The sequence below is a fragment of the Scylla paramamosain genome, chromosome 14 (genome assembly GCF_035594125.1).
Source record: "Scylla paramamosain isolate STU-SP2022 chromosome 14, ASM3559412v1, whole genome shotgun sequence".
Classification (NCBI taxonomy): domain Eukaryota; kingdom Metazoa; phylum Arthropoda; class Malacostraca; order Decapoda; family Portunidae; genus Scylla; species Scylla paramamosain.
The window spans coordinates 3,016,816-3,040,862 of NC_087164.1; the positions used below are offsets into that span (position 1 = coordinate 3,016,816).

The 24,047-nt window shown below is 39.1% G+C and overlaps 1 protein-coding gene across 1 annotated transcript in view; it reads left to right on the top strand.

The window, feature by feature from the left end:
* The window catches only part of LOC135106742 (RAC serine/threonine-protein kinase-like), a 181,323-nt gene that overhangs the window by 60,617 nt on the left and 96,659 nt on the right, over positions 1-24,047 (top strand). The window contains exons 5-6 of the mRNA XM_064016010.1: positions 8,607-8,681; positions 8,903-9,025. Of these exons, the coding sequence (XP_063872080.1) occupies positions 8,607-8,681; positions 8,903-9,025 (198 nt within the window). The remainder of the gene's footprint in view (positions 1-8,606; positions 8,682-8,902; positions 9,026-24,047) is intronic.

Genomic DNA, 24,047 nt, shown 5'->3' on the forward strand with positions numbered 1-24,047 from the left:
CCTGTATATTTTCCAGGCATCACACATCACTTCAGTAGAACACTTTGTTTAAAAGAAACACAGCGGTTTTATTAGATGAAGCAAGGAGTGATCACAAAACATGCTTTCCTTATGTCAATCTGTCAAATGCTGAATCCATTATTCTGCACTCTCAAAAACACATGAGGGGCTAACTTAAGTAGCCATGTAGTTATTTTCTCCTGGCAGATTTTTTCAGCCTGAGAAGGAGAAAGTTGCCAGTTTGTGCAATGTAATGCTCATGTTGGTGGGAGTTCTGATCGCATATGTCGTTGACTATAAATACACACACACACACACACACACACACACACACACATATATATATATATATATATATATATATATATATATATATATATATATATATATATATATATATATATATATATATTTCGTTGAAAGTGATACTGAGTTCAGTGTTTATGATTCTCTTCATGATGTTTTCTTTTTCTCGAAGGAGTGTCCTATTCTCTTCGGTAAGAATATTGATGATTTTCCCGTAGGATATTATCTTCGCCAGATCGCGATTTCAGGTTCTTGACCCTTCTTCATTGGCAGAGGAGGTTGTTGTCTTCTTGGAGGTTGTATAGAGAATGACAGGCCAGTGGCGTGGGCTCCTTTTATGCAGCTGCCTTGGGTCTAGGTGCGGGCAGCTCGGCCTCTGATTGGCTGGGTTTAGGTTAGGCTTCACTAAACCCAGCCGCTCCCAGCCAATCAGAAGCCAAGCTGCCCTCACCTAGACCTGAGGCAGCTGCATAAAAGGAGCCCGCGCCACTGGCCTGTCATTCTCTATACAACCTCTGAGAAGACAGCAACCTCCTCCACCACTGAAGAAGGGTCAAGGACCCGAAATCACGATCTGGCGAAGATGATATCCTATGGGAAAATCATCAATATTCTTACCAAAGAGAATAAGACACTCCTTCGAGAAAAAGAAAACATCATGAAGAAAATCATAAACGCTGAACTCAGTATCACTTTCAACGAAATATGTACAAGAGAAAACCTCCTGCCCATTTATACTCTCTCTCTCTCTCTCTCTCTCTCTCTCTCTCTCTCTCTCTCTCTCTCTCTCTCTCTCTCTCTCTCTCTCTCTCTCTCTCTCTCTCTCTCTCTCTCTCTCTCTCTCTCTCTCTCTCTCTCTCTCTCTCTCTATAATAGAACAGGTCCTGAGTAATAGATGAGGTAAGCAGGGATACAACAGACTTCCTTCTTCTTTTATTGCAATGTTTTGCCTTCACAGAAGGCATCATTGGGCAAAAAAAAATGATAAAAATAAAGTACAAAAATTATAAAATATCAAATTACAGTAGGGACAAGATTAAAAACATAACAGTAACCAAAAGGACAGGCAGGCATGCATTAACAAAAAAAAGAAAGAAAAAAAACACTATGTGACAAAATAACCTATCAGCAGTGGCTACATGACAAAGAAAAAAAAATATCAAGCAATATAAAGACATGAACCTATAGACAAACCTTGTGTGTTCTCACCTGTGGTATGGTGAGGACTGACAAAGAGTGACAGTGTGAGGACTAGATTAGTTACGAATCTGGAACCCCAAAGCTCCGAGCAGAGTTTGTAAGTGATATAATTGTGATGAAGACAGTTGGTTATTTAATTCAGGTTTCAAGTGTTTAATGTAAATAGCTTCTAATATTTTAGTGTCTGTATGTGTGTCAGCTTTATGTAAGTCATATATAAAGCTGATGCACATACAGACACTAAAATATTAGAAGCTACATTAAACACCTGAAACTTGAATTAAATAACTGTCTTCATCACAATTACATTACTTATAAAATCTGCTTGGAGCTTTGGGGTTCCGGGTTCGTAACTAATCTAGTCCTCACACTGTCACTCTGTCAGTCCTCATCACACCACAGGTGAGAACACACAAGGTTTGTCTATAGGTTCATGTCTTTATATTGCTTGATTTTTTTTTCTTTGTCATGTAGCCACTGCTGATAGGTTATTTTGTCACATAGTGTTTTTTTTTCTTTTTTTTTTTGTTAATGCATGCCTGCCTGTCCTTTTGGTTACTGTTTTTTTTATTTTTTATCCTGTCTCTACTGTAATTTGATATTTTATGATTTTTGTACTTCATTTTTATAATTTTTTTTTAGCCAGATGATGACTTCTGTGAAGGTGAAATGTTGTAGTAAGTGAAGAAGGAAATCTGGTGTATCTCTGCTTATCTCATATATATATATATATATATATATATATATATATATATATATATATATATATATATATATATATATATATATATATATATATATATATATATATATATATATATGTGTGTGTGTGTGTGTAAAGTGTATATGGGCAGAAGATTCTCTTTCAAATATGTTTGGTTGAAAGTGATGGCAACTCCTGCATTTTGTATTTTCTTAAGGATTTTCTCTTTATTCCTTAAAATTGTCTGATTCTCTTTTGTGTGTTGTGTGATGATGTCATCTCTGCCATATTGTGATTTTGGGTCCATGACTCTTCTTCAGTGGCTGAGGTGGGATGGTTCACTCGATGTTTGAGGGGAGAATGAGTAGCTGGTTGGAGTAGGCAGTATTTAAGACAGTCCACTGCCTTCTGCATGTGACCTCGTGGCTTGTGATTGGTTATTTTGCAAGGCTGCTGTTTTCATGCTGGGCAAGGATTTCAAGGCTTCTGATTGGATGTTGAAGATTGGGTCTTGTTCCTTGATGTACAGCGCTTCTAGAATGTTAAGATGCTTGTCTTTTGGGGCAGTTTGTGATGATTTAGAAGAAAACACAGAAGTTATCATGGTCTGCCCTGAAGACAAGTGTCTTAGAGAAGATAAGTGTCTGGAAGAGCTGTATATCAAGGAAGAAGAGCTGAGCCTCAGCATCCAATCCAAAGCCTTGTAAGCCTTGTTCAGCATGAGAACAGCAGCGCTGCAGTATAACCAATCGCAAGCCATGACACTGCGCACAGGAGACAGTGGTCAGCCTTAACCCCTTTACTACAGATGCTTAAAAAGTGCGCATTGTTCAAATATGACGTAGGCCTGCGAGTGGTAACTTACGTAATTTCTAATATAATAATATAATTCTCTCTCTCTCTCTCTCTCTCTCTCTCTCTCTCTCTCTCTCTCTCTCTCTCTCTCTCTCTCTCTCTCTCTCTCTCTCTCTCTCTCTCTCTCTCTCTCTCTCTCTCTCTCTCTCTCTCTCTCTCTCTCTCTGAGTCAACCCTTCAGTTGCTGTAGAAATATGAGGCAGGAATTGGCTTTTTCTGGGTGTAACTACAACACACACACACACACACACACACACACACACACACACACACACACACACACACACACACACACACACACACACACACACACACACACACACATGCATGCATGCACACACACATGTACACATAAATGGAAAAATTAAACTAAAAGAAAAACTAGAAAGGCTGAAGGATGGAAATGAAACATATGAAGACCCAAAAGACATGAGTGAATTGCTAAACAAAAAGTTTCAACATGTTTTCACAGAAGAATAAAAATTGAAAGAACCACAAGATATGAAGACAAAAAAGTAAATGTGGGAAATTACGGTTATTAAAGAAAAGTTTATAAAATGATGGAGGAACTGGAAGAAAGGAAAGCAACAGCACCAGATGGAATATCAGGTTTTATTTTAAGAGTGCAGGAAACAGTTAATTGAACCAGTATATGACATAATAAAGTGCTCATTATCAACTGGAAGAGTGCCTAAGGAATGGAAGAGAGGAGATGTAGTGCCAGTTTATAAAAATGGAAAGAAAGAAGAACCACTAACCTATAGACTAGTATCAGTGACTAGCATAGTATGTAAGGTCTGTGAAAAGTGATAAAAAAGTAGTGGACAAATTTTCCAGAAAAACATGATATAATAACAGAAAAACAGTATGGCTTTAGACAAAACCGATCATGCCTAACAAATTTGATGAGTGGGATGGATGGGTAGACTGCATGTACTTAGATCTAAAAAGAAGCTTTTGACAAAGTTTCCCACAACAGGCTAATATGGAAGCTAGAAAATATAGAAGGATTAAATGGAAAAATGAAAAGAAATGGGTGGAAAGTTACTTAAAGAGAAGAGAAATGAGAAAGGTAGTAAAAGATGGAGGGAAGTAGATAGTGGATTACCACAAGGATCATTGCAGGCATCAATACTTTTCTTGATCTACATATGCCTAAAGGAGTAAAGAGTTACATAAGTTTGTTGGCAGACGATGCAATATTACAAAGACAACAACAACAACAAGCAACAAAGACTGTGAAATTCTACAAAAGGACTTAAATGAAATCTGGGAGTAAGAAATGGGAGATGGAATTTAATGTGAAAAAATATCATGTATTAAAAATGGAAAAAAAGTGGAGATCAAAATGGACATATCAAGTGGGAAATGAAGAAATAATAAAAGTATAAGAAGAGAAAGATCTGGGAGTGATAATACAGGATAGTCAGCAGTTAGAGAAGCATGTATAAAAGATAAAGTGGAAGAAATTGATAATGAGAAACTGCTGCTAAGAGAAGAAGGAAATACCAGATACACACGAAACCACAGCAAAAAAATAAGAAAAAGAAGATGCTTGAATAACAAAGAAATATAGTTTCGCACAGAGAAATATAGAAGTATGGAACAAGCAAAGTGAGGATGTAGTAGCAGCAATGAGTGTGCACAACTTTAAGGAAAAACTGGACAAGTTTAGATATGGAGATGGGACCACACAACTGTAGCTCAGGCCCTGTAAACACACACACACACACACACACACACACACACACACACACACACACACACACACACATACACATACATGGTCTTATTGAAGAGGTTGTTACATCATCTGATGTGCAGAAATTTAAGGAAATGTTGGATAAGTATATGGAGACAGAACACTATGAGCCCTGCTTGAATCTGCATTATACAACTAGGTAAATACAACTAGGTAAACACACACACACACATTTACACTTAGGGTTGGTTGGAGGGTATTACCGAAGAGGTGGTGATGGGTGAAGGAGAAATGAATAGGGAGGGTAGGGAAGGTGAAGTTATCAGAAAAGAGATTAGTTGGCAGCTGTGTGTTTGAACAGGTGGGGGAGTCTCTCTCTCTCTCTCTCTCTCTCTCTCTCTCTCTCTCTCTCTCTCTCTCTCTCTCTCTCTCTCTCTCTCTCTCTCTCTCTCTCTCTCTCTCTCTCTCCCTCTCCATAAAAAAAAGAAGTAACAGACATGCACCCACTACTTGCATTCATCAGTAATTGAGCATCAGGCTATGTTGACATTTGACACTGATAAGACAACCTTCCCACCTGCATCAACACACACACACACACACACACACACACATACACACACACACACGTAAGAGGACAAGGAATGAACCAGGCAGGACGGAACTGTACCCCTCTACAGTCTCCCCTCCCTGGTGGATGGGAATGGGATCAAGAGATGGATAGGGGGATATGAAGGCCAAAGGAGGGACCATAAGGGGAAACTGTGATGTAAGGTTCTGCCAATGAGACTTCCTCATTCTGGATAAAGGGTGGGACATGGCATAGTTCATTTATGTGATGGCTGGAAACAGGGATGATGGGAGGAGCAATAGAAGCTTAAGGACTATATATGGAGACTGTAGCTAAGAGCCAGCACAGAATACAGGATCACTCAACAACAACTAAAACAGAATGTAATTATGATCATTGTATATTGTACTGGTGTTTCATGATGTCTATGTAGGCATCATCATATTGAGAGAGTTAAATACTGCGTACTCAGACCAGCTACTCATTTTCTCCCCAAACACTGAGTGAAGTATCCCACCACAGCCACTGAAGAAGAGTTACAGACCCTCTATAACTCATACTGTGCCAATTCCCCAGTCACATATTTTAAGAAAAAAAATAAAATGAAATAAATAAATAAAGATATAAAGATATATGATTAACTGGAGTAAAACTGAAGTAAACCAAAAACATTAATCATTTGCTGGTTTGAGTGAAAGAGAGCAAATAAATAAATAAATACCTTTACTACAATACTCACATGATGAAAGCCAGGCCAAGGAGGATCCCTACTTAACAAGTCCCCCTCTCTAGGGCTGAAGACCATGAGGTGGGACTGCTTAACTAAGCTATCAAACTTTGCGATCCTGAAATACTTATGTGTGCACTGTGTGGATGGATGATCTATCCACTTTGTTAAGCAGGTTGAGGTCTAGGTGGGATGGCCTCAGGTGGCCACCTGGACTTGCTGGTGATGTGAGGCTGAGGAGTAGAAGAGCAACATGTCTTCCTGTTTCACAAGGCATCAGCAAGGCATCTGCAAGGTGTCCCTCATTGTCCTTGGTGGGCCTCATGGTTTCTAGTGCCTTGACGTGGTGCCCTCTTTCTTGGCGGTCCCTTCCTGTCTCTTGGCAGTCTGTTCCTGTCTCTTGGTGGTCCGTTCCTTAACAGCACCTGCAGGAGGGATTGAGGCATCACCTCTCTGCTGGCTGCCCCACTAGGTGTTGTCAGCATATGGTGGTCACCAACTCACCATTTCTGCCTGAGTGCATTGTCTGGTTTTCTGGCCTGGGTACAGGAGAGCGTGTGTCTGCATGGGAAGAGTGTCAGGGCAAGAAAGAAGGAAGGAGGCTTGTGTAGCCCCATGAGGTAAGGGCGTCGGTATCCTTCCACATATTCTAGCAGTTGGTGATTGGTCGAGGTTCTTATTGGTGCTACTTACTCACACGGGAATCCATACTTTTATCTCCTACTACCTCCTATGCCTAACTAATATCCTCCTCTGCCTGGGTTTGACATGATTATTGCGAAATATTTTCGCTTTAGCGAGTTACATGGTCACTGAATGTGTTGTGTCCAGCGCACGCTTTTCAAAACAGCAAAGAGGTGAATGGGGTGCTGGTGAGAGATTTTCAGGGAGGACTAGTGTAATCACTACCCTCTCAAGTATAAAAACCGCAATACAATACCACAGGCACAAATGCTCATACCACATCTCTCATACACGTGTTCATTGTTTTTATCCTCCTATCTTGTCATCCTGCATGCCTTTCTCAAATATTTCATTTTCACTGCATGCACTCTTGATTGTTTTGTCTTATTTCACAAAATCAGTGATCCACATGCCCATTATAGCTGGAAAATTATAATCCTTCCTTTGCTCTACATCCCTAGAAACATTTCTTCCTTTCATATCCCTATCTCCCATAGCCTTCTCTTTTATTTCTCCATCCATCTCTTTATGGTTACAAAGCATTCTCCAGATAATTAAAAATCTTTCACTTCCTTTCTCTCACTTGTAAATGCTTTACACCTTCCTACTGCAGCACATGTCCTAAAGTTGCACTTCTCCAGTTTCTTCTCATAAAGGATCACTTATTTTTCTCAACAATCACCATTAATTTTCATCACATATGTATACCATGGAATTGATTTATCACTCTCTGAAGTTCCCTTTCACTTTCTGCTAATAAGAAAGTCTCATTGCAAAGAAGTATGAAGCTACAGCCTACCCTATTTTATTCCATTGCATCATTGCTCCAACATTTGCTACTTTACAGTAGTTTTCATCTTCCATGAAAATATTAAACAACCAAGGACTACTTATCCTTGTCTTACTTGCACTCATATAATACAATTCTCCAAGCTCTTTCACCATCTCACACAAACACTCATATTCCAACAAATAATCCAAATTCCTCCTGTGGATTCAGAGAACATTCCAAAGGGCTTCCCATTTAATCCTATCTTATCTTGTGTTCTCTCTTGGTTTACGAAAACAATTTTCTTATAAATTTTTTGGTCATAAGGGTTGAAGAGCTGTAGCTGCTGCAGTGACATCCCTTGTCTCCTCAGTCCCTTTCATTGTGGCAGAAATATAATTGGTGGACATTAGATTCTTATCACTTCCCCAGGTTCTTAAATATAAATATCAGTTAGTCTTCCCTAAAGCTGATTAAAAAGTTTTTAGTTAACAATAATATCAAAATGTTAACTATTCAGTCTACCAAAACTGATCTGTATAAATGTCAGTATATGCCTCTGGAGCTGTGACAGGTGTCAACTGTCATTTGGATGAAAGTATGTAAATTATATGTATGTACATATTTCGCTTCCATAATGCTTCTGAAGGATAATCACTTTAATATTGTTATTGTTTTCCTATTGATCCTTTTGAAAATCAAGTAAATGTCATTTGATACAATGGTTGAAAATATCTCAAATATGAGAACTTTAAGGAAGTGGCAAGAATGCTATGAGAACACCAACCAGTCATTGTGCTGAAAGGGAAAAGGAAGCAAGATGCATCACTTCAAGAACAGTTAACCCTGCAGTGACTATAATTACTATATATATACTTTTGAAATAGTATCTTTTCCTAAGCTTCACAGATGTCAGGGAGTAATTGTAATGCCTTAATGCCTTGCGTCTTGAGTAGTTACTGTAGCAAGGTTTGGGAAATCTGACTTCTGTTTTGGCTGTGCATCTGATCAACTTGATGAAAGAATGTGATATATGTACTTTATGTTTTGCTGTTGAGTCATTTTGACAATCAATATTTTCTTTTTCAGACATTAGATAACTTTGAATTTCTTAAATTACTTGGAAAAGGAACCTTTGGAAAAGTTATCCTCTGTCGTGAAAAGGTAAGGATAATTTAGTAACTGAATTTATACTAATAATTCTAATTAATATTTGGACTATATATATATATATATATATATATATATATATATATATATATATATATATATATATATATATATATATATATATATATATATTAATCCCTATTTACACAAAAAATGCAGTTAGGTAAAGATTTTCTAGGAGAAAGGGTGAAGAACAATTTTTCTTACTTTAACAGAGCAGCAACCATTTCTATGCCATCAAGATCCTTCGTAAAGATGTGATCATCGAGCGTGATGAGGTGGTCCATACACTCACTGAGAACCGGGTCCTGCAAGTAGTAGATCATCCCTTTCTTACTGTGAGTTATTTTGTACATTAAAGTACTTATCATCATCAGTAATATTGTCATTGTTGCTACCATCATTTAAAAAAAAAGTTAGTTAGGAAGCTGTTTACTATGTTGATTTAAACTGAAAAATACTTAAGATAGAAGTTGATTCAAGGATTTATCTTCCTGTAAAGGTAACTTTTGAATGGTTACATAATTATAGTTTTTTATTGTTTGAGTTGGATAGTTTAATTATGAAAAAAATAATAATGCAGAATAGTTTTAGAGATATATTTTTTGTGTTCGGTACATTTCTCCAACATACAGCAAAACCTTCATAAGTCGGCACAGTGAGAAAATATTCAATTACAAAAATTCAGAAAGGTAATTTTTGCAAAATAGTAAAAAAAAAAAAAGAAAAAAAAACTATAGCAAGTTTTTTTTCACTCCTGTCAACACCTTTATAGTTTGCATGAAAAGATACTGTGTCATGGGGGCAGCATGATACTTTCCACACAAAGTGTAATTCTCTTCTTGCAAGATAGCTAAGTACATAGAGAGAGAGATGTTGTATGTTTGGCAGTAAGGTACATCTTCCTTCTCATACAGTGTGGAGGTGCTTCTCAGTACACATTATCAGTTGTCAAAGAGAGCTGATACATGAGACTGCCTTTTCACTTTTCTGCTTTCTGCTCTCATATTGTGCTTCTGTTTTTATATATCAGAGGCTAGTGGATATGGGTAGAAAGGACACTGATGAGAAAACTATTCAAGGTATCATGAAGCAGGTCTTGGTAGCAAAGAAATCTGCAATCAAAGGGAGTTGAAGCTCTGGACTGTCCAGGAGCTCATGCAAAAAATTAAAGCTGGCAGGAGCAAAAGCATACCACTTCCACAAAAGCCATCTGGTATGCCACTTAAGGTACCTGAGAGGACAATGACACTTCTCAGGAGGCAACTGGAAGTCAATCCCAGCCTTACAGGACATCAAATTAAGGAAGGGAATCCTAACATACTAGCTGGTGTTTCTCTCCGTACTGTCCATGATACTTTGTGTCTTGGGTACAGCAGTCACTGTGCCAATAATAAGCCACTTATAAATGACTCACAAGGAAAGAAAAGGTTCCAGTTTGCAGAGAAATATCATGATGGGACCTCAGATATGTGGCATACAGTCTACCAGAGAGTACAGGTGGCCTGGCTCAGATCCCAATGAATCCCACTACACTCAGAAAACCACAAAATACCTGCAGAGTTTAATGGTTTGGGGGGTGTTTTACTTTCAGTAGCCTCAGTGATCTTGTTGTGTTCCCTAAAAACACTACTGTCACTAAAGAAATATATTTGAAACTGCTAATGGATTATCTTTTTTTTTTTTTTTTTTATGTAGGAGGGACACTGGCCAAGGATGACAAAAATCTAATATAAAAAAGCCCACTGAGATGCCAGCCCCTGAACAGTGTCCAAAGCGGTAGTCAAAAATTGAAGGATAAGTAACTTGAAACCTCCCTCTTGAAGGAGTTCAAGTCATAGACCGCTCTACTGGTGATCTGGCTTTCCTTACTGAGTCTTGGTCATCCTCTTTTAGAGATTTTGGTGAAACTTTTGCTGTTGCCTTGGACATATCAAAAGCCTTTGATAGAGTCTGGCACAAAGCTTTGATTTCCAAACTACCCTCCTACGGTTTCTATCCTTCTCTCTGTAACTTCATCTCAAGTTTCCTTTCTGACCGTTCTATTGCTGCTGTGGTAGACGGTCACTATTCTTCTCCTAAATATATTAACAGTGGTGTTCCTCAGGGTTCTGTCCTGTCACCCACTCTCTTCTTATTATTCATTAATGATCTTCTAAACCAAACTTCTTGTCCTATCCACTCCTACACTGATGATACCACCCTGCACTTTTCCACGTCTTTTCATAGACGTCCAACCCTTCAGGAGGTAAACATATCACGCAGGGAAGCCACAGAACGCCTGACTTCTGATCTTTCTAAAATTTCTGATTGGGGCAGAGCGAACTTGGTATTGTTCAATGCCTCAAAAACTCAATTCCTCCATCTATCAACTCGACACAACCTTCCAGACAACTATCCCCTCTTCTTCAATGACACTCAACTGTCCCCCTCTTCTACACTGAACATCCTCGGTCTGTCCTTTACTTATAATCTGAACTGGAAACTTCACATCTCATCTCTAGCTAAAACAGCTTCTATGAAGTTAGGTGTTCTGAGACGTCTCCGCCAGTTTTTCTCATCCCCCCAGCTGCTAACTCTGTACAAGGGCCTTATCCGTCCATGTATGGAGTATGCTTCACATGTCTGGGGAGGTTCCATTCATACTGCTCTTCTAGACAGGGTGGAATCAAAAGCTTTTCGTCTCATCAACTCCTCTCCTCTAACTGACTGTCTTCAGCCTCTCTCTCACTGCTGCAATGTTACATATCTAGCTGTCTTCTACCGCTATTTTCATGCCAACTGCTCTTCTGATCTTGCTAACCACATGCCTCCCCTCCTTCCGTGGCCTCGCTTTACAAGACTTTCTTCTTTCTCTCACCCCTATTCTGTCCACCTCTCTAACGCAAGAGTTAACCAGTATTCTTAATCATTCATCCCTTTCTCTGGTAAACTGTGGAACTCCCTGCCTGCTTCTGTATTTCCACCTTCCTATGACTTGAATTCCTTCAGGAGGGAGGTTTCAAGACACTTATCCACCAATTTTTGACCACTGCTTTGACCCTTTTATGGGACTGGCATTTCAGTGGGCATTTTTTTTTATTAGATTTTTGTTGCCCTTGGCCAGTATCCTTCCTACATAAAAAAAAAAAAATAGAAAGGTAGAAATACAGAAGCAGGCAGAGAGTTCTAGAGTTTACCAGAGAAAGGGATGAATGATTGAGAATACTGGTTAGCTCTTGCATTAGTGAGGTGGATAGAATAGGGATAAGAGAAAGAAGAAAGTCTTGTGCAGCAAGGCCATGGGAAGAGGGGAGGCATGCAGTTAGCAAGATCAAGAGAGCAGTTAGCATGAAAATAGCAGTAGAAGATAGCTAGAGATGCAACATTACAGTGATGAGAAAGAGGCTGAAGACAGTCAGTTAGAGAAGATTAGCTAATGAGATGAAAAGCTTTTGATTCCATCCTGTCTAAGAGAGTGGTATGAGTGGAACCCCCGAGACATGTGAAGCATACTCCATACATGAACAGATAAAGCCCTTGTACAGATTTAGCAGCTGGAGGGGTGAGAAAAACTGGCGGAGACATCTCAGAATGCCTAACTTCTTAGAAGCTGTTTTAGCTAAAGATGAGATGTGAAGTTTCCAGTTTAGATTATGAGAAAAGGAAAGACCGAGGATGTTCATTGTATAAGAGGAGACAGTTGAGTGTCATTGAAGAAGAGGAGATAGTTGTCTGAAAGTTTGTGTCAGTTTAGAAGAGGGGGAAAGTTGTGTCATTGAATAAGAGAGGATAGCTGTATGGTAGGTTGTGTTGGGTTGATAGATGGAGGAATTGAGTTTTTGAGGCATTGAACAATACCAAGTTTGCTCAGCCTCAATCAGAAATTTTAGAGAGATCAAAAGTCAGGTGTTCTGTGGCTTCCCATTGTGAACTGTTTACTTCCTGAAGGGTTGGATGTCTGTGAAAAGACTTGGAAAAGTGCAGGATGATATCATCAGCATAGGAGTGTATAGGATATGAAGTCTGGTTTATAAGATCATTGATGAATAATAGGAAGAGAGTGGGTGATAGGATAGAACCCTGAGGAACACCACTGTTAATAGATTTAGGAAAAGAACAGTGACCATCTACCATAGCAACAATAGAATGGTCAGAAAGGAAACTTGAGATGAAGTTACAGAGTGAGGGATAGAAGCTGTAGGAGGGTAGTTTGGAAATTAAAGCTTTGTGCCAGATTATCAAAAGCTTTTGATATGTCTAAAGCAGCAGCAAAAGCTTCAGCAAAATCTCTAAAAGAGGATGACCAAGACTCAGTAAGGAAAGCCAGAAGATCACTAGTAGAGTGGCCTTGATGTAACCCATATTGGTGGTCAGATAAAAGGTTGTGAAGTGATAGATGTTTAAGAATCTTCCTGTTGAAGATAGATTTAGAATCTTTAGATAGGCCGGAAATTAAAGCAATAGGACAGTAGTTTGAGGGATTAGAATGGTCACGCTTTTTAGGAATAGGCTGAAGGTAGGCAAACTTCCAGCAAGAAGGAAAGGTAGATGTTGACAGACATAGTTGAAAGAGTTTGACTAGGCAAGGTGCAAGCATGGAGGCGCAGTTTCAGAGAACAATAGGAGGGACCCCATCAGGTCCTTAAGCCTTCTGAGGGTTTAGGCGAGTGAGGGCATGGAAGTCATTATTGTGAAGAATTTTAATAGGTGGCATGAAATAGTCATAGGGTGGAGGAGAGGGAGGAACAAACCCTGTTTCGTCCAAGATGGAGTTTTTAGCAAAGGTTTGAGCAAAGAGTTCAGCTTTAGAGATAGATGTGATAGCAGTGGTGCCATCTGGTTGAAATAAACGAGGGAAAGAAGAAGAAGCAAAGTTATTGGAGATATTTTTGGCTAAATGCCAGAAGTCACTAGGAGAGTTAGATCTTAAAAGATTTTGACATTTTCTATTGATGAAAGAGTTTTTGGCTAGTTGGAGAACATGGTTCCAGGCAGAAATATAAAGTGCATGAGATTCTGGTGATGGAAAGCTCAAGTATCTTTTGTGGGCCACCTCTCTATCGCAAATAGCATGAGAACGGTCTTTGTTAAACCAAGGTTTGTAAGGGTTAGGTCGAGAAAAAGAGTGAGGAATATATGCCTCCATGCCAGACACTATCACCTCTGTTATACGCTCAGTGCATAGAGATGGGTCTTTGACATGGAAGCAGTAGTCATTCCAAGGAAAATCAGCAAAATACCTTCTCAGATCGTTCCAATTAGCAGAGGCAAAATACCAGAGGCACCTCTGCTTAGGGGGATCCTGAGGAGGGATTGAAGCGATAGGACAAGATATAGATATGAGATTGTGATTGGAGGAGCCCAATGGAGAAGAGAGGATAACAGCATAAGCAGAAGGATTAGAGTTTAGGAAAAGATCAAGAATGTTTAGTGTATCTCGAAGATGGTCAGGAATACGAGTAGTGTGTTGCACCAATTGCTTTACGTCATGGAGGATAACAAAGTTGTAGGCTAGTTCACCAGGATGGTCAATGAAGGGAGAGGAAAGCCAAAGCTGGTGGTGAACATTGAAGTCTCCAAGAATGGAGATCTCTGCAAAAGGAAAGAGAGTCACAATATGCTCCACTTTGGAAGTTGAGTAGTCAAAGAATTTCTTATAGTCAGAGGAGTTAGGTGAGAGGTATATAGCACAGATAAATTTGGTTTGAGAGTGACTCTGTAGTCGTAGCCAGATGGTTTAAAACTCAGAAAATTCAAGAGTGTGGGCATGTGAGCAAGTTAAGTTGTTGCGCACATAAATGCAACATCTAGCTTTGGACTGAAAATGAGGGTAGAGAAAGTAGGAGGGAACAGAAAAAGGGTTATTGTCAGTTGCCTCAGACACCTGAGTTTCAGTGAGAAAAAGATGAGGTTTAGTAGAGGAGAGGTGGTGTTCTACAGATTGAAAATTAGATCTTAGATCATGAATGTTGCAGAAGTTAATGAAGAAAAAGTTGAGGGGGGTGTCAAGACACTTAGGATAGATACCAGAAGAGCAGTCCAACCTGGGGACATTTGTGGTCCCTTCCCCAGATGGGGACTCCGAGGCTGGTGTAGAAGTCACCATGATGATTTTGAATTTTGAGTGAAGGTTGTGTGCAATTAGATGCTTGTGGTTTTGTGTGAAGGAAGAGAGTTGTCTTGAGAGGCCAGGCTGTGACTCCCTTTGTATTGTGAGACTCAAAGGGAAATGTTCAGTGAGGTCACAGCTGGGTTTAATGATAAGTTCACAGGATCCCATGATCCAGTGCTTTAGACCTCACTGGGAATAATTATCTTTTGGGCAGGTGTTTACTGCCACCTCCACCTGAGTCATATTTTGAAGTAATCAGTCAAAATTTCTCACCAGGATGGAGCACCAGGTCATAATGCTAAAATTGTTAAAGAATGGCTTGATAACTGTAAAATCAACACCATAAAAGATTGGCCTGCTAATTGACCAGATATTTCTCCAATAGAGAATTTATGTGTTGTAATTAAGTCTAAGTTAAGAGACTGTGACAGTTCCACACTCTCCAAGCTGGAAAAAGAGCTTTGCAAATATTGGGCAGAATTCATTTAAAATTAAAAAAAGCTGATAGTACAGTAAAATCCCTCTCATCCGGCATTCGAGTATCCGGCAGCTTCAAGTATCTGGCACATTTTTCCCCGAGCCTTAAAATCAATAAAAAAATCAATGTATACTCATAAAATCGATTAAAATTCCCGCGCGAGGCATACTTTGTCCCCTCGCCACCAGAGCGCACTGCTTCGCGCCACCCGCAGCCCACTGCACTGTGTTTACTCAGTGACTCAGTCCCGTGTGTGCACTGTTTATTGCCCGACGCCTTCATCATACCTAAAGTTGTAGAAAAGGGGAAGCGTGTTGTGCTTACACTTAAGCAGAAGGTAGACATTTGTCGACGATTAGAGAGAGGTGAAAGCAGACAGCAACTAATGGCGGAATATGGTGTGGGCTCATCAACTATTTATGACATTAAATCCCAAACGAAGAAGTTGCGGGATTACATGAAAGCCACCGACACCCCAAAGGCAGTGGAAAATCGTCACACACTGCAGTATCATCATGGTGAAATGATGGACAAAGTGTTATATGAGTGGTTCAGCTTGAAAAGATCAGAAGGAGTCACAATTACAGGCCCAATGCTACAACTGTGTGTTGGTGAGTGTGAGGTGGCAGCGCGGGTGGTGACGCATGGCATGGTGATCAGCTGATCTTTGTTATGGTAAGATGCGTGAGTGTAGGGTGGTGATTGTGGACATAATTTCACTTCTATTCAAGTATCCGGCATGCCGGCGGTCCCGTTGATGCCGGATAAGAGAGATTTTACTGTATACCAAAACACCTCAGAGAGGTGCTCAAGAAACAAGGAAATGCAGTAAAATACTAACTACTGGATGGAATTAAAATTTGTTTCTTTTTTGTGATCTGACAGGAAGTGTACAACCAGAAACTTTTGGTGCAGTAACTTTTTGCAGAGACTGTATCCTCCCTACTGAATAAAAACATGGCTGGTCAGAATTTTGCTAAGTTGGCAAGGTTTGAGCTCCTGTTTTGGCAACTTATAGGGGTATTACTTTATCTATATCTATGGATGTTGATGGCATAAGTAAAAAAACAGTTAATCAGAAAAAACTCATGGAAATTTTAAAAATTGTTGCTTAAATAAAAAAAAAATTGATTGGTCAATGAATGACTCATTAGAATGAATGGGTATACACAAGAGAAGATGAAGAAGAAAAGAATAGGGGAAAGAACCAAACCAAGTTTCATGTAGTAATGGACTTACCTGCACCTCATTGTTTTTTGGAGATGAACACTGAGGAAAGAAGTGGTACAGTACTTAGTTAACTGGCAGTTGTTATCACTGATGTTGTGTGGTCATGAAGGGTGTGCTGAAGATGCATAGGAAATAAATTTGTAATGTGTTGTATTTAAACTTAATTGTTATATAGATGTAGTGGCATTAGGTGCAGGTTACAGAACACTGTGAAGTTTGAATTCAATTGATGGAGATTATGGGGAGAGTCAGGAATACAGCAGCTTTGCGGAAAAATCTTTTCGTTCAATTCTAAAATTCAAAATTTTTTATTTATTTATTTATTTATTTATTTTTTTTTTTTTCCCCAGACTTCCAATTTCATTGCAATTTGGTTTCATGCATTGTTATGGTTTACTTTCCTTGCATCCATGCTTTTTTTTTTTTCTTTTTTTTTTTTTGTAAGGGTGCTGGGCAAGGGCAACAAAAAAGCGTAGAGAAAAAAAAAAAGGTCCAATGAAACACCAATCCCCAAACAGAGGTCAGAAATGATCACCAAAAATTGAAGGACAAGTGTTGAAACTTCCTTCTTGAAAGTCATAGGAAGGAGGAAATGCAGAAACAGGTAGGGAGTTCAGAGTTTACTAGAGAAAGGGGTGAATGATTGAAAATACAGCTTGACATAAAAAAATCGAACCACTGATAATCCTGTTCCTTCAGATTTCTGGCATGGATTTTGGAGCACATTTCCAAATATACTGTGATGGCACGCCACTGTTTTCTGGAGATGCCGTTTATGTTTTGATGGTGCTGTACTCCAGAATCAATTGTTGGAGTGTGTGAAGTATGCCAGAGACTGGAATGAGATGATGCAAGTGATGCTGAGGGAATTGGGGAATGTCAGAGTGGAGAAGCCAGGAAGGGAATAGATGATGTAGGTGATGTTTCTGCTGGGACTGTGGGGAGACAAATGAAAGGATGGTTGAGGCTGTGATGGAGTTTCTAGATAAAATGTGGTGTGCTAGATGTAGGAATGAGTGGTGTGAAAGATTGTGTCTGTTTTCTGTTTGCTGTTTTTTTTTTTTTTTTTTTTTTTCCTACAGGAGTTGCTGATACAAAGGCCTGGCTCAGGGATAATCCTGAGCCACCTATAGCATCATGATCAAGATCAAGATCTTGCTTGCATCTGCTAACAGGCATTCCTGTTCTTTCCTTCTCATTTTATCATTTATTTGCTGCTGTATAGCCCATTATGGATTTAGCAAAAAAAAAAAGAGGTAGTGTAAAACGTAAACATCGTGTGTTGTTAATTGCAGAGAAAGCGGAAGTCCTAAAAAAAAAACTCAATTGTGATGTGTCTGTGCGAACCATTTGTGAAACATATGACATTGGACTGTAAAGGTAGCTATTTTCTGTTAAATATATACTCCTTATATAACCATAACAAAATCCGGCATTTTAAAAAATTAGGCACTCTTCAGGTCTGGAGATTGCTGGATTTTTTAATGTCAACCTGTACTGGTTAACTCTTGCATTTTGCATTAGAGAAATGGACAGAATATGGATGAAAGTGGAAAGTTTTGTGCAGCAAAACTGTGGAAGGAGAGGAGACATGCAGTTAGCAAAATTAGAAAAGCAGTTAGCATGAAAATAGTGGTAGAAGATAACAAGAGATACAACATAACAGCAGTGAGAGAGGGGCTGAAGACAGTCAGTTAGAGGAGAGGAGTTGGTAAGATTAAATGCTTTTAATTCCACCCTGTCTAGCAGAGCACTATGAGTGGAACTCCACATACATGTGAAGTGTACTCTGTACATGGACAGATAAGACCCCTGTACAGAGTTAGCTGCTGAGGAGGTGAGAAAAACTGACAGAGAACTTAGAATGCCTAACTTCATAGAAGCTATTTTAGCTAGAGATGAGATGCAAAGTTTCCAGTTTAGATTATCAGTAAAGGATAGACCGAGGATGTTCAATGTAGAAGAGGACAGTTGGGTGTCATTGAAGAAGAGGGAATAGTTATCAGTAAGTTTGAGTTTTTGAGGCATTGGCATTGAATAATACTAAGTTTGCTCTGTTCCAGTCAGAAATTTTAGATACTAGATCAGAAGTTTGGCATTCTGTAGCTTCTCTGCATGAAATGTTCAGTTCTTGAAGAGTTAGATGTTTAGATGCAGAGTGGTATTGTCAGCATAGGAAGGATAGGGCAATGAGTTTGACATACATCTGTAACTAACTGCTCTGCTTTGTGTGGCTTGTTGTTGGATGCTTATAATTATGCTACTGTGCTTTACCATGGGTCACCATAAGCTGAAAATGGAAGGAAAGGTTGTGGCATAGCTGTGGCAAGGTGTTATGGTGAATCAGTGAGGTTGACTTAGATGAGGTTGTCATTGCTGCACTCATCATGTAGTAATCTTCTCTCTCTTTGGCTCTGTTTAATGATGTTTAGTTCACTAACCATTAGTGGGAATGTGGAAATGCCAGGTCACTAGAATTTCTGGGTGTTTACAAGATTTACACATGGCCCTGTTCAGTGGCAAGACTGCCTATTGAACAAGCCACACACCTGAGCACTGCCAACACCACTCTTCCGGCACACACTGCCACTGGCACTATGGGCAGCAGAAGTTGACATATTATCAGATAACAGGTTTATTGTTTTAAAAGAAATGTCTCAATTAAAGTATGAGTAATGCCACAAAGACAGTGAAGAAAATATGTACAATCTCTCCAATTTATATATCTGCAGCATCCTCCAAATATGAATATTAAATAAACCTGCCTAACATCCACTTTCACCTGACCTCAGCTGGCATAGGCCAGGCAGAGAAGAGGAGAAAGAGGAGGAAAAAGAAGAGGAACATATAATACAATAATAATAATAATAATAATAATAATAATAATAATAATAATAATAATAATAATAATAATAATAATAATAATTAACAATAATATTAATAATAATAACAACAACAATGACAACAACGAGCAACAACCACAACAACTAGCCCCAACAAGGGATTGACAATGATATGTGTGGTGACTGATCTTGGGGTGACCCGCAGAGCCATTTACCAGCTCAAAAACTCTGCCACCATCCTCCCGCATAGTGATGTACCACCAAGTAACGTTGATTATGATTCCAGAAGATAATTTCCACACATACAGACAAACTCCTATGCCGTATGAGTTTGTCTGTATGTGAGGACGTTGTCTTCCATTTTCCACATTTTTCCATGTGTACTTTTCAACTACATTTTTGCTCTGTGCACCTCATTTACAGTGACTAAGGCAACAGTGAAAGTTTCACCAAAATCACTAAAAGGTTCAATAAGGAAGCCGAGAAGATCACCATTAGAATGGCTGTGATAAACCCATATAAATAATCAAATGTAATGTTGTGAAGTGATAGGTGTTTGAGAAACCTTCTGTTGAGGATAGGGAAAAAAATAGACAGTAAAGCCAATAGTTTGAAAGGTTGAAGTGGTCACTCTTTTAAGGAACAGGCTAAATACAGGCAAACTTCCAACAGAAAGGAAAAGTAGATATTGATAGACAGTTGGAAGAGTTTGGCCAGGCAATGTGCAAATGCACAGGCACAGTTTCGGAGAACAACATAGGGAGCCCATTAGGTCTTTTAGGTCCTTAAACCTTCTGAGGGTTAAGGCCAGGAAGGGCATGGAAAGCATCATTATGAAGAATCTTGATAGAAGGAGAGGGTGGGGGGAGAGAGAGAATCACTCAGATTTGAATTTTTAGCAAAGGTCAGAGTGAAGAATTCAGCTTTAGAGAGAAATGAGATGACATTGGTGCTATCAGGGTGAATTAGAGGAGGAAAAATGAAGAACAAAAGCTATTGGAAGTATTTTTTACTAGGTCCCAGAAGTCATGCAGTGAGTTATATCTCAAATGATTTTGACATTTCTTATTAAGTAGTTTTTGCCAGTTGGAAGATAGCTTCAAAATGATTCTGGGCTGAAATATAAAGTACATGGGTCTCAAGAGATAGTATGTCTCTGTCATGTATGGCACAAGGGCGTGTTAAACCAAGGCTTGGAAGGTTTAGGGCAAGATAAAGAGTGAGGAATGCACACCTCCATGCCAGACACTATCATATTTGTCATGTGCTCAGCACACAGAATGGTTCCTGACACAAGTAGTTGTCATACCAGGGAAAATCTGAATAATACCTCCTCAGGTCCCCACAGTGGTTTTAGGATAATTACCTCCTGGACAGTTGTCCCCAGACAACTGCCCCCAGTGCAATTGCTGCCACTGAATAACTATCCCCTGGATAACTACCCCCTGTAGAATCATTACTCCCCAGACAACTGCTCTATAGAATAATTGTCTCCTAAACAACTGCCCTGATAGAATAAAATCTCCCCCATAACTTCTCCCTGAACAACTGCCCCTGTATAATATTTGACCCCCAAAGATAATTATTGTCCCTTAAGAAACATGCCCATAGATATAAATGCACAGATATTATTATGAATATATATTTTCTTTGCATGTATTCACTGAAAGTGAAAAATTTGCCTTAAAATTAAAGTAAAAAAAGAATGCTTACATAATAATAAGATCTTTGAAACATATAGGTCATACCACACTTGTTCTCAATGTTAAAATTAAAACTTCTGGGCCAGGATGGGCTGGTGGCAGGGCTGGCTGAGGTGAGACAGGCTAAGGCAGGGTTGGCTGAGGCAGGGCAGGCTAAGGCAGGGTTGGCTGAGGTGGGGCAGGCTGAAGTGAGATAGGGTGAGGTGGGGCTGGCTGAAGTGGGGCTAGCTGAGGTGAGGCAGACAGAGACAGGGTTGGATGAGTCAGAAGTAAGCAGGTGGCAGGGCTAACTGACAATGGGACAGGCTTAGTTGGGGCTGGCTGCATCAAGCAGGCTGATGACTTGTCAAAATTGAAACTGCAAAATTATGAGTGATGCTTTGCAGATAATCAACAATGTCTCATTTTTCAAACTGCCTGACAATGTTGATAATCCTTTGCATCAAATCCTAGTATTGCTTCTTTTATGGTAGTGGTGGATGACCTGCTAACATCTGGTTGATGACCAACCACTTTGTTGAGAGTGTGTTTCTTCTTCATTACCTTGAGAAACTTCCATATGCTTGGGTGGCACACCATTATGCTTGATTGTACATGGCTGTACAACCTTTCAATGCCATTATTATTACTAGGCAGATCTTCAATCAGGCAGCTGTGCATACTCAACATGTTGATTTGGGAATAATGGAACTCACCTATCTTGCTGCTGGATCCTTCCAATGTGTGTGTCTTGGAAATAATCTGTTTGGATCAAGTTCGGGGATTGTTATTTCTTGAAGCACTTCAAAGGCATTTAACAGTTTGTTGGGCAGTACAAAGACTAAAGCTGGCAACATCCGTACTTTTAGAGTGAACTCCATATTAACCTGATATGCTTGTTGGTGTCCCTCAGATTGCACTTTATGGTAGACATTTTGTGAGAGGTGGTAGAAGCAGCCATTCATGTCATGCCAGGGAACACTGATTGAACGAGATGCCTGCGTTTTTGGTCTCGTCATTCCTTTAGAGAGAAGTTTGAAGAAGCAAGCCTTATTCCATAATGAAATGCATGAGCAGATTGGGTAGGGCAGGAAGGACATTTAATATCTCAGTGACAGTTAAATGTTCATGAAATGGTAAGTATTTGTTTAATCTTACAGTTTCACTTCACAAACATTTAACTGATGTCATCTCAGTAATCAATGAAAGCTTCAGAATGGTTCTTCAAATCTACTATAAACTTTATGGACACAACAGTACCTTAGTTTAGCAAAGGAAGTTGCTTTGGAGAATAAAAATTAATTTATAGTAAAGAGAAAATAACATTTTATTTTCAAAAGTTAATAAAATTCAATCACATGAACAATAATAACTCGTGCTCTCACAGGAACGTGAACAAAGTATTGACATAATACAAAAATGCCAATGGAAAAAGAAAAACAAGTCAGTGGTGGTCATATACATAACTTATGACAGGATTGTTGAGACAGATTGGCCATGGTTACTTACAGGCCTCTGGTAGTGGTTAATAAAGTTTGACTCCCTGGCCCATCTAGTAGTGGAGACAATCGTGGTCAAAGGCAATCTCAGGACTGCCTTACTGGCTGAGGCTGACTTGGTGGGGTGAGGTGAAAAGATGTGAAGCTCAATGCCACCAGCACTCATGATATCTTTAACCCAACAATGTAAGGTATCCCAGGTGGCTAATCATATCAGAGTTTTGTGGTGAAGAAGAACCTAGTGATTGGTCCCTTTATGCCTTTGTCCTATCTAGATAGTGTATAATCATGGTGACAACACACACACACACACACACACACACACACACACACACACACACACACATTTACAAGAATAATAGATAAACTACAAGAGAGAGATGGTTGGGTTGATGCTGTCTATTTAGATCTGAAAAAAGCTTTTGATACAGTTCCACATAAAAGACTCATATGGAAACTGGAACATCGAGGAAGGCTAAAAAGAAAAATACTTAAGTGGATGAAGGATTATCTCCAAGGTAGGGAAATGAGTACAGTAATCAGAGATAATAAATCAAGGTGGTGCGAAGTAACAAGCGGAGTACCACAAGGGTCTGTGTTGGCACCTATAATGTTTCAGGTCTATATAAATGATATGACGGTGGGTTTAGATAGCTACATTAATATGTTTGCAGATGATGCAAAATTGATGAAAGTAATAAAGAACCAAGAGGATTGTGAGGAACTACAGAGGGATATTGATAGAATTTATGAATGGAGTAAACGATGGAAATTAGAATTCAATATAAAGAAGTGCCATGTAAAGGAGATGGGAAGAAGTAAAAGGAGACCTTCATGGGAGTATAAGATGGGAGGTATCACAATACCAAAGAGCAAAGAAGAAAAAGACTTGGGAGTAATAATTCAAGACACACTTTCACCAGAAAAACACATCAATGGAATATTTGGCTCTACATATAATTTGCTAGCAAATATCAGGGTGGCATTTAATTACCTAGACAAAGAAATGATGAAGAAAATCATAACACACATGATACGTCCCAAACTGGAATACGCAGCAGTGGTATGGTCTCCACACAAAAAGAAAGATATAAGGAAATTGGAAAGAATATAAAGAACAGCTACGAAAATGATACCTGAATTGGAAGACCTAAGTTACGAGGAAAGACTGGAAGAAATTGGATTACCAACACTGCAAGAAAGAAGGGAAAGAGGAGACCTGATAACAATGTTCAAATTAGTAAATGGCATGGAGAAGATAGACAGAGATGACCTAGTTGTAAAAGTGGAGGAAGGAGATAGACGTACAAGGGGACATATGAAGAAATTAAAGAAGAGTCATTGTTTGGGAGATATTAAGAAATACAGCTTTCCGCATCGAACGGTTGAAATATGGAATAACTTAAAAGAAAAGGTAGTTGCGGCAAAGAGTGTGCACATGTTTAAAGAGAAATTGGACAAATTCGGGTATGGAGACAGGACTAATTGAGCTTTGGCTCGGACCCTGTATTATACAACTAGGTAAATACACACA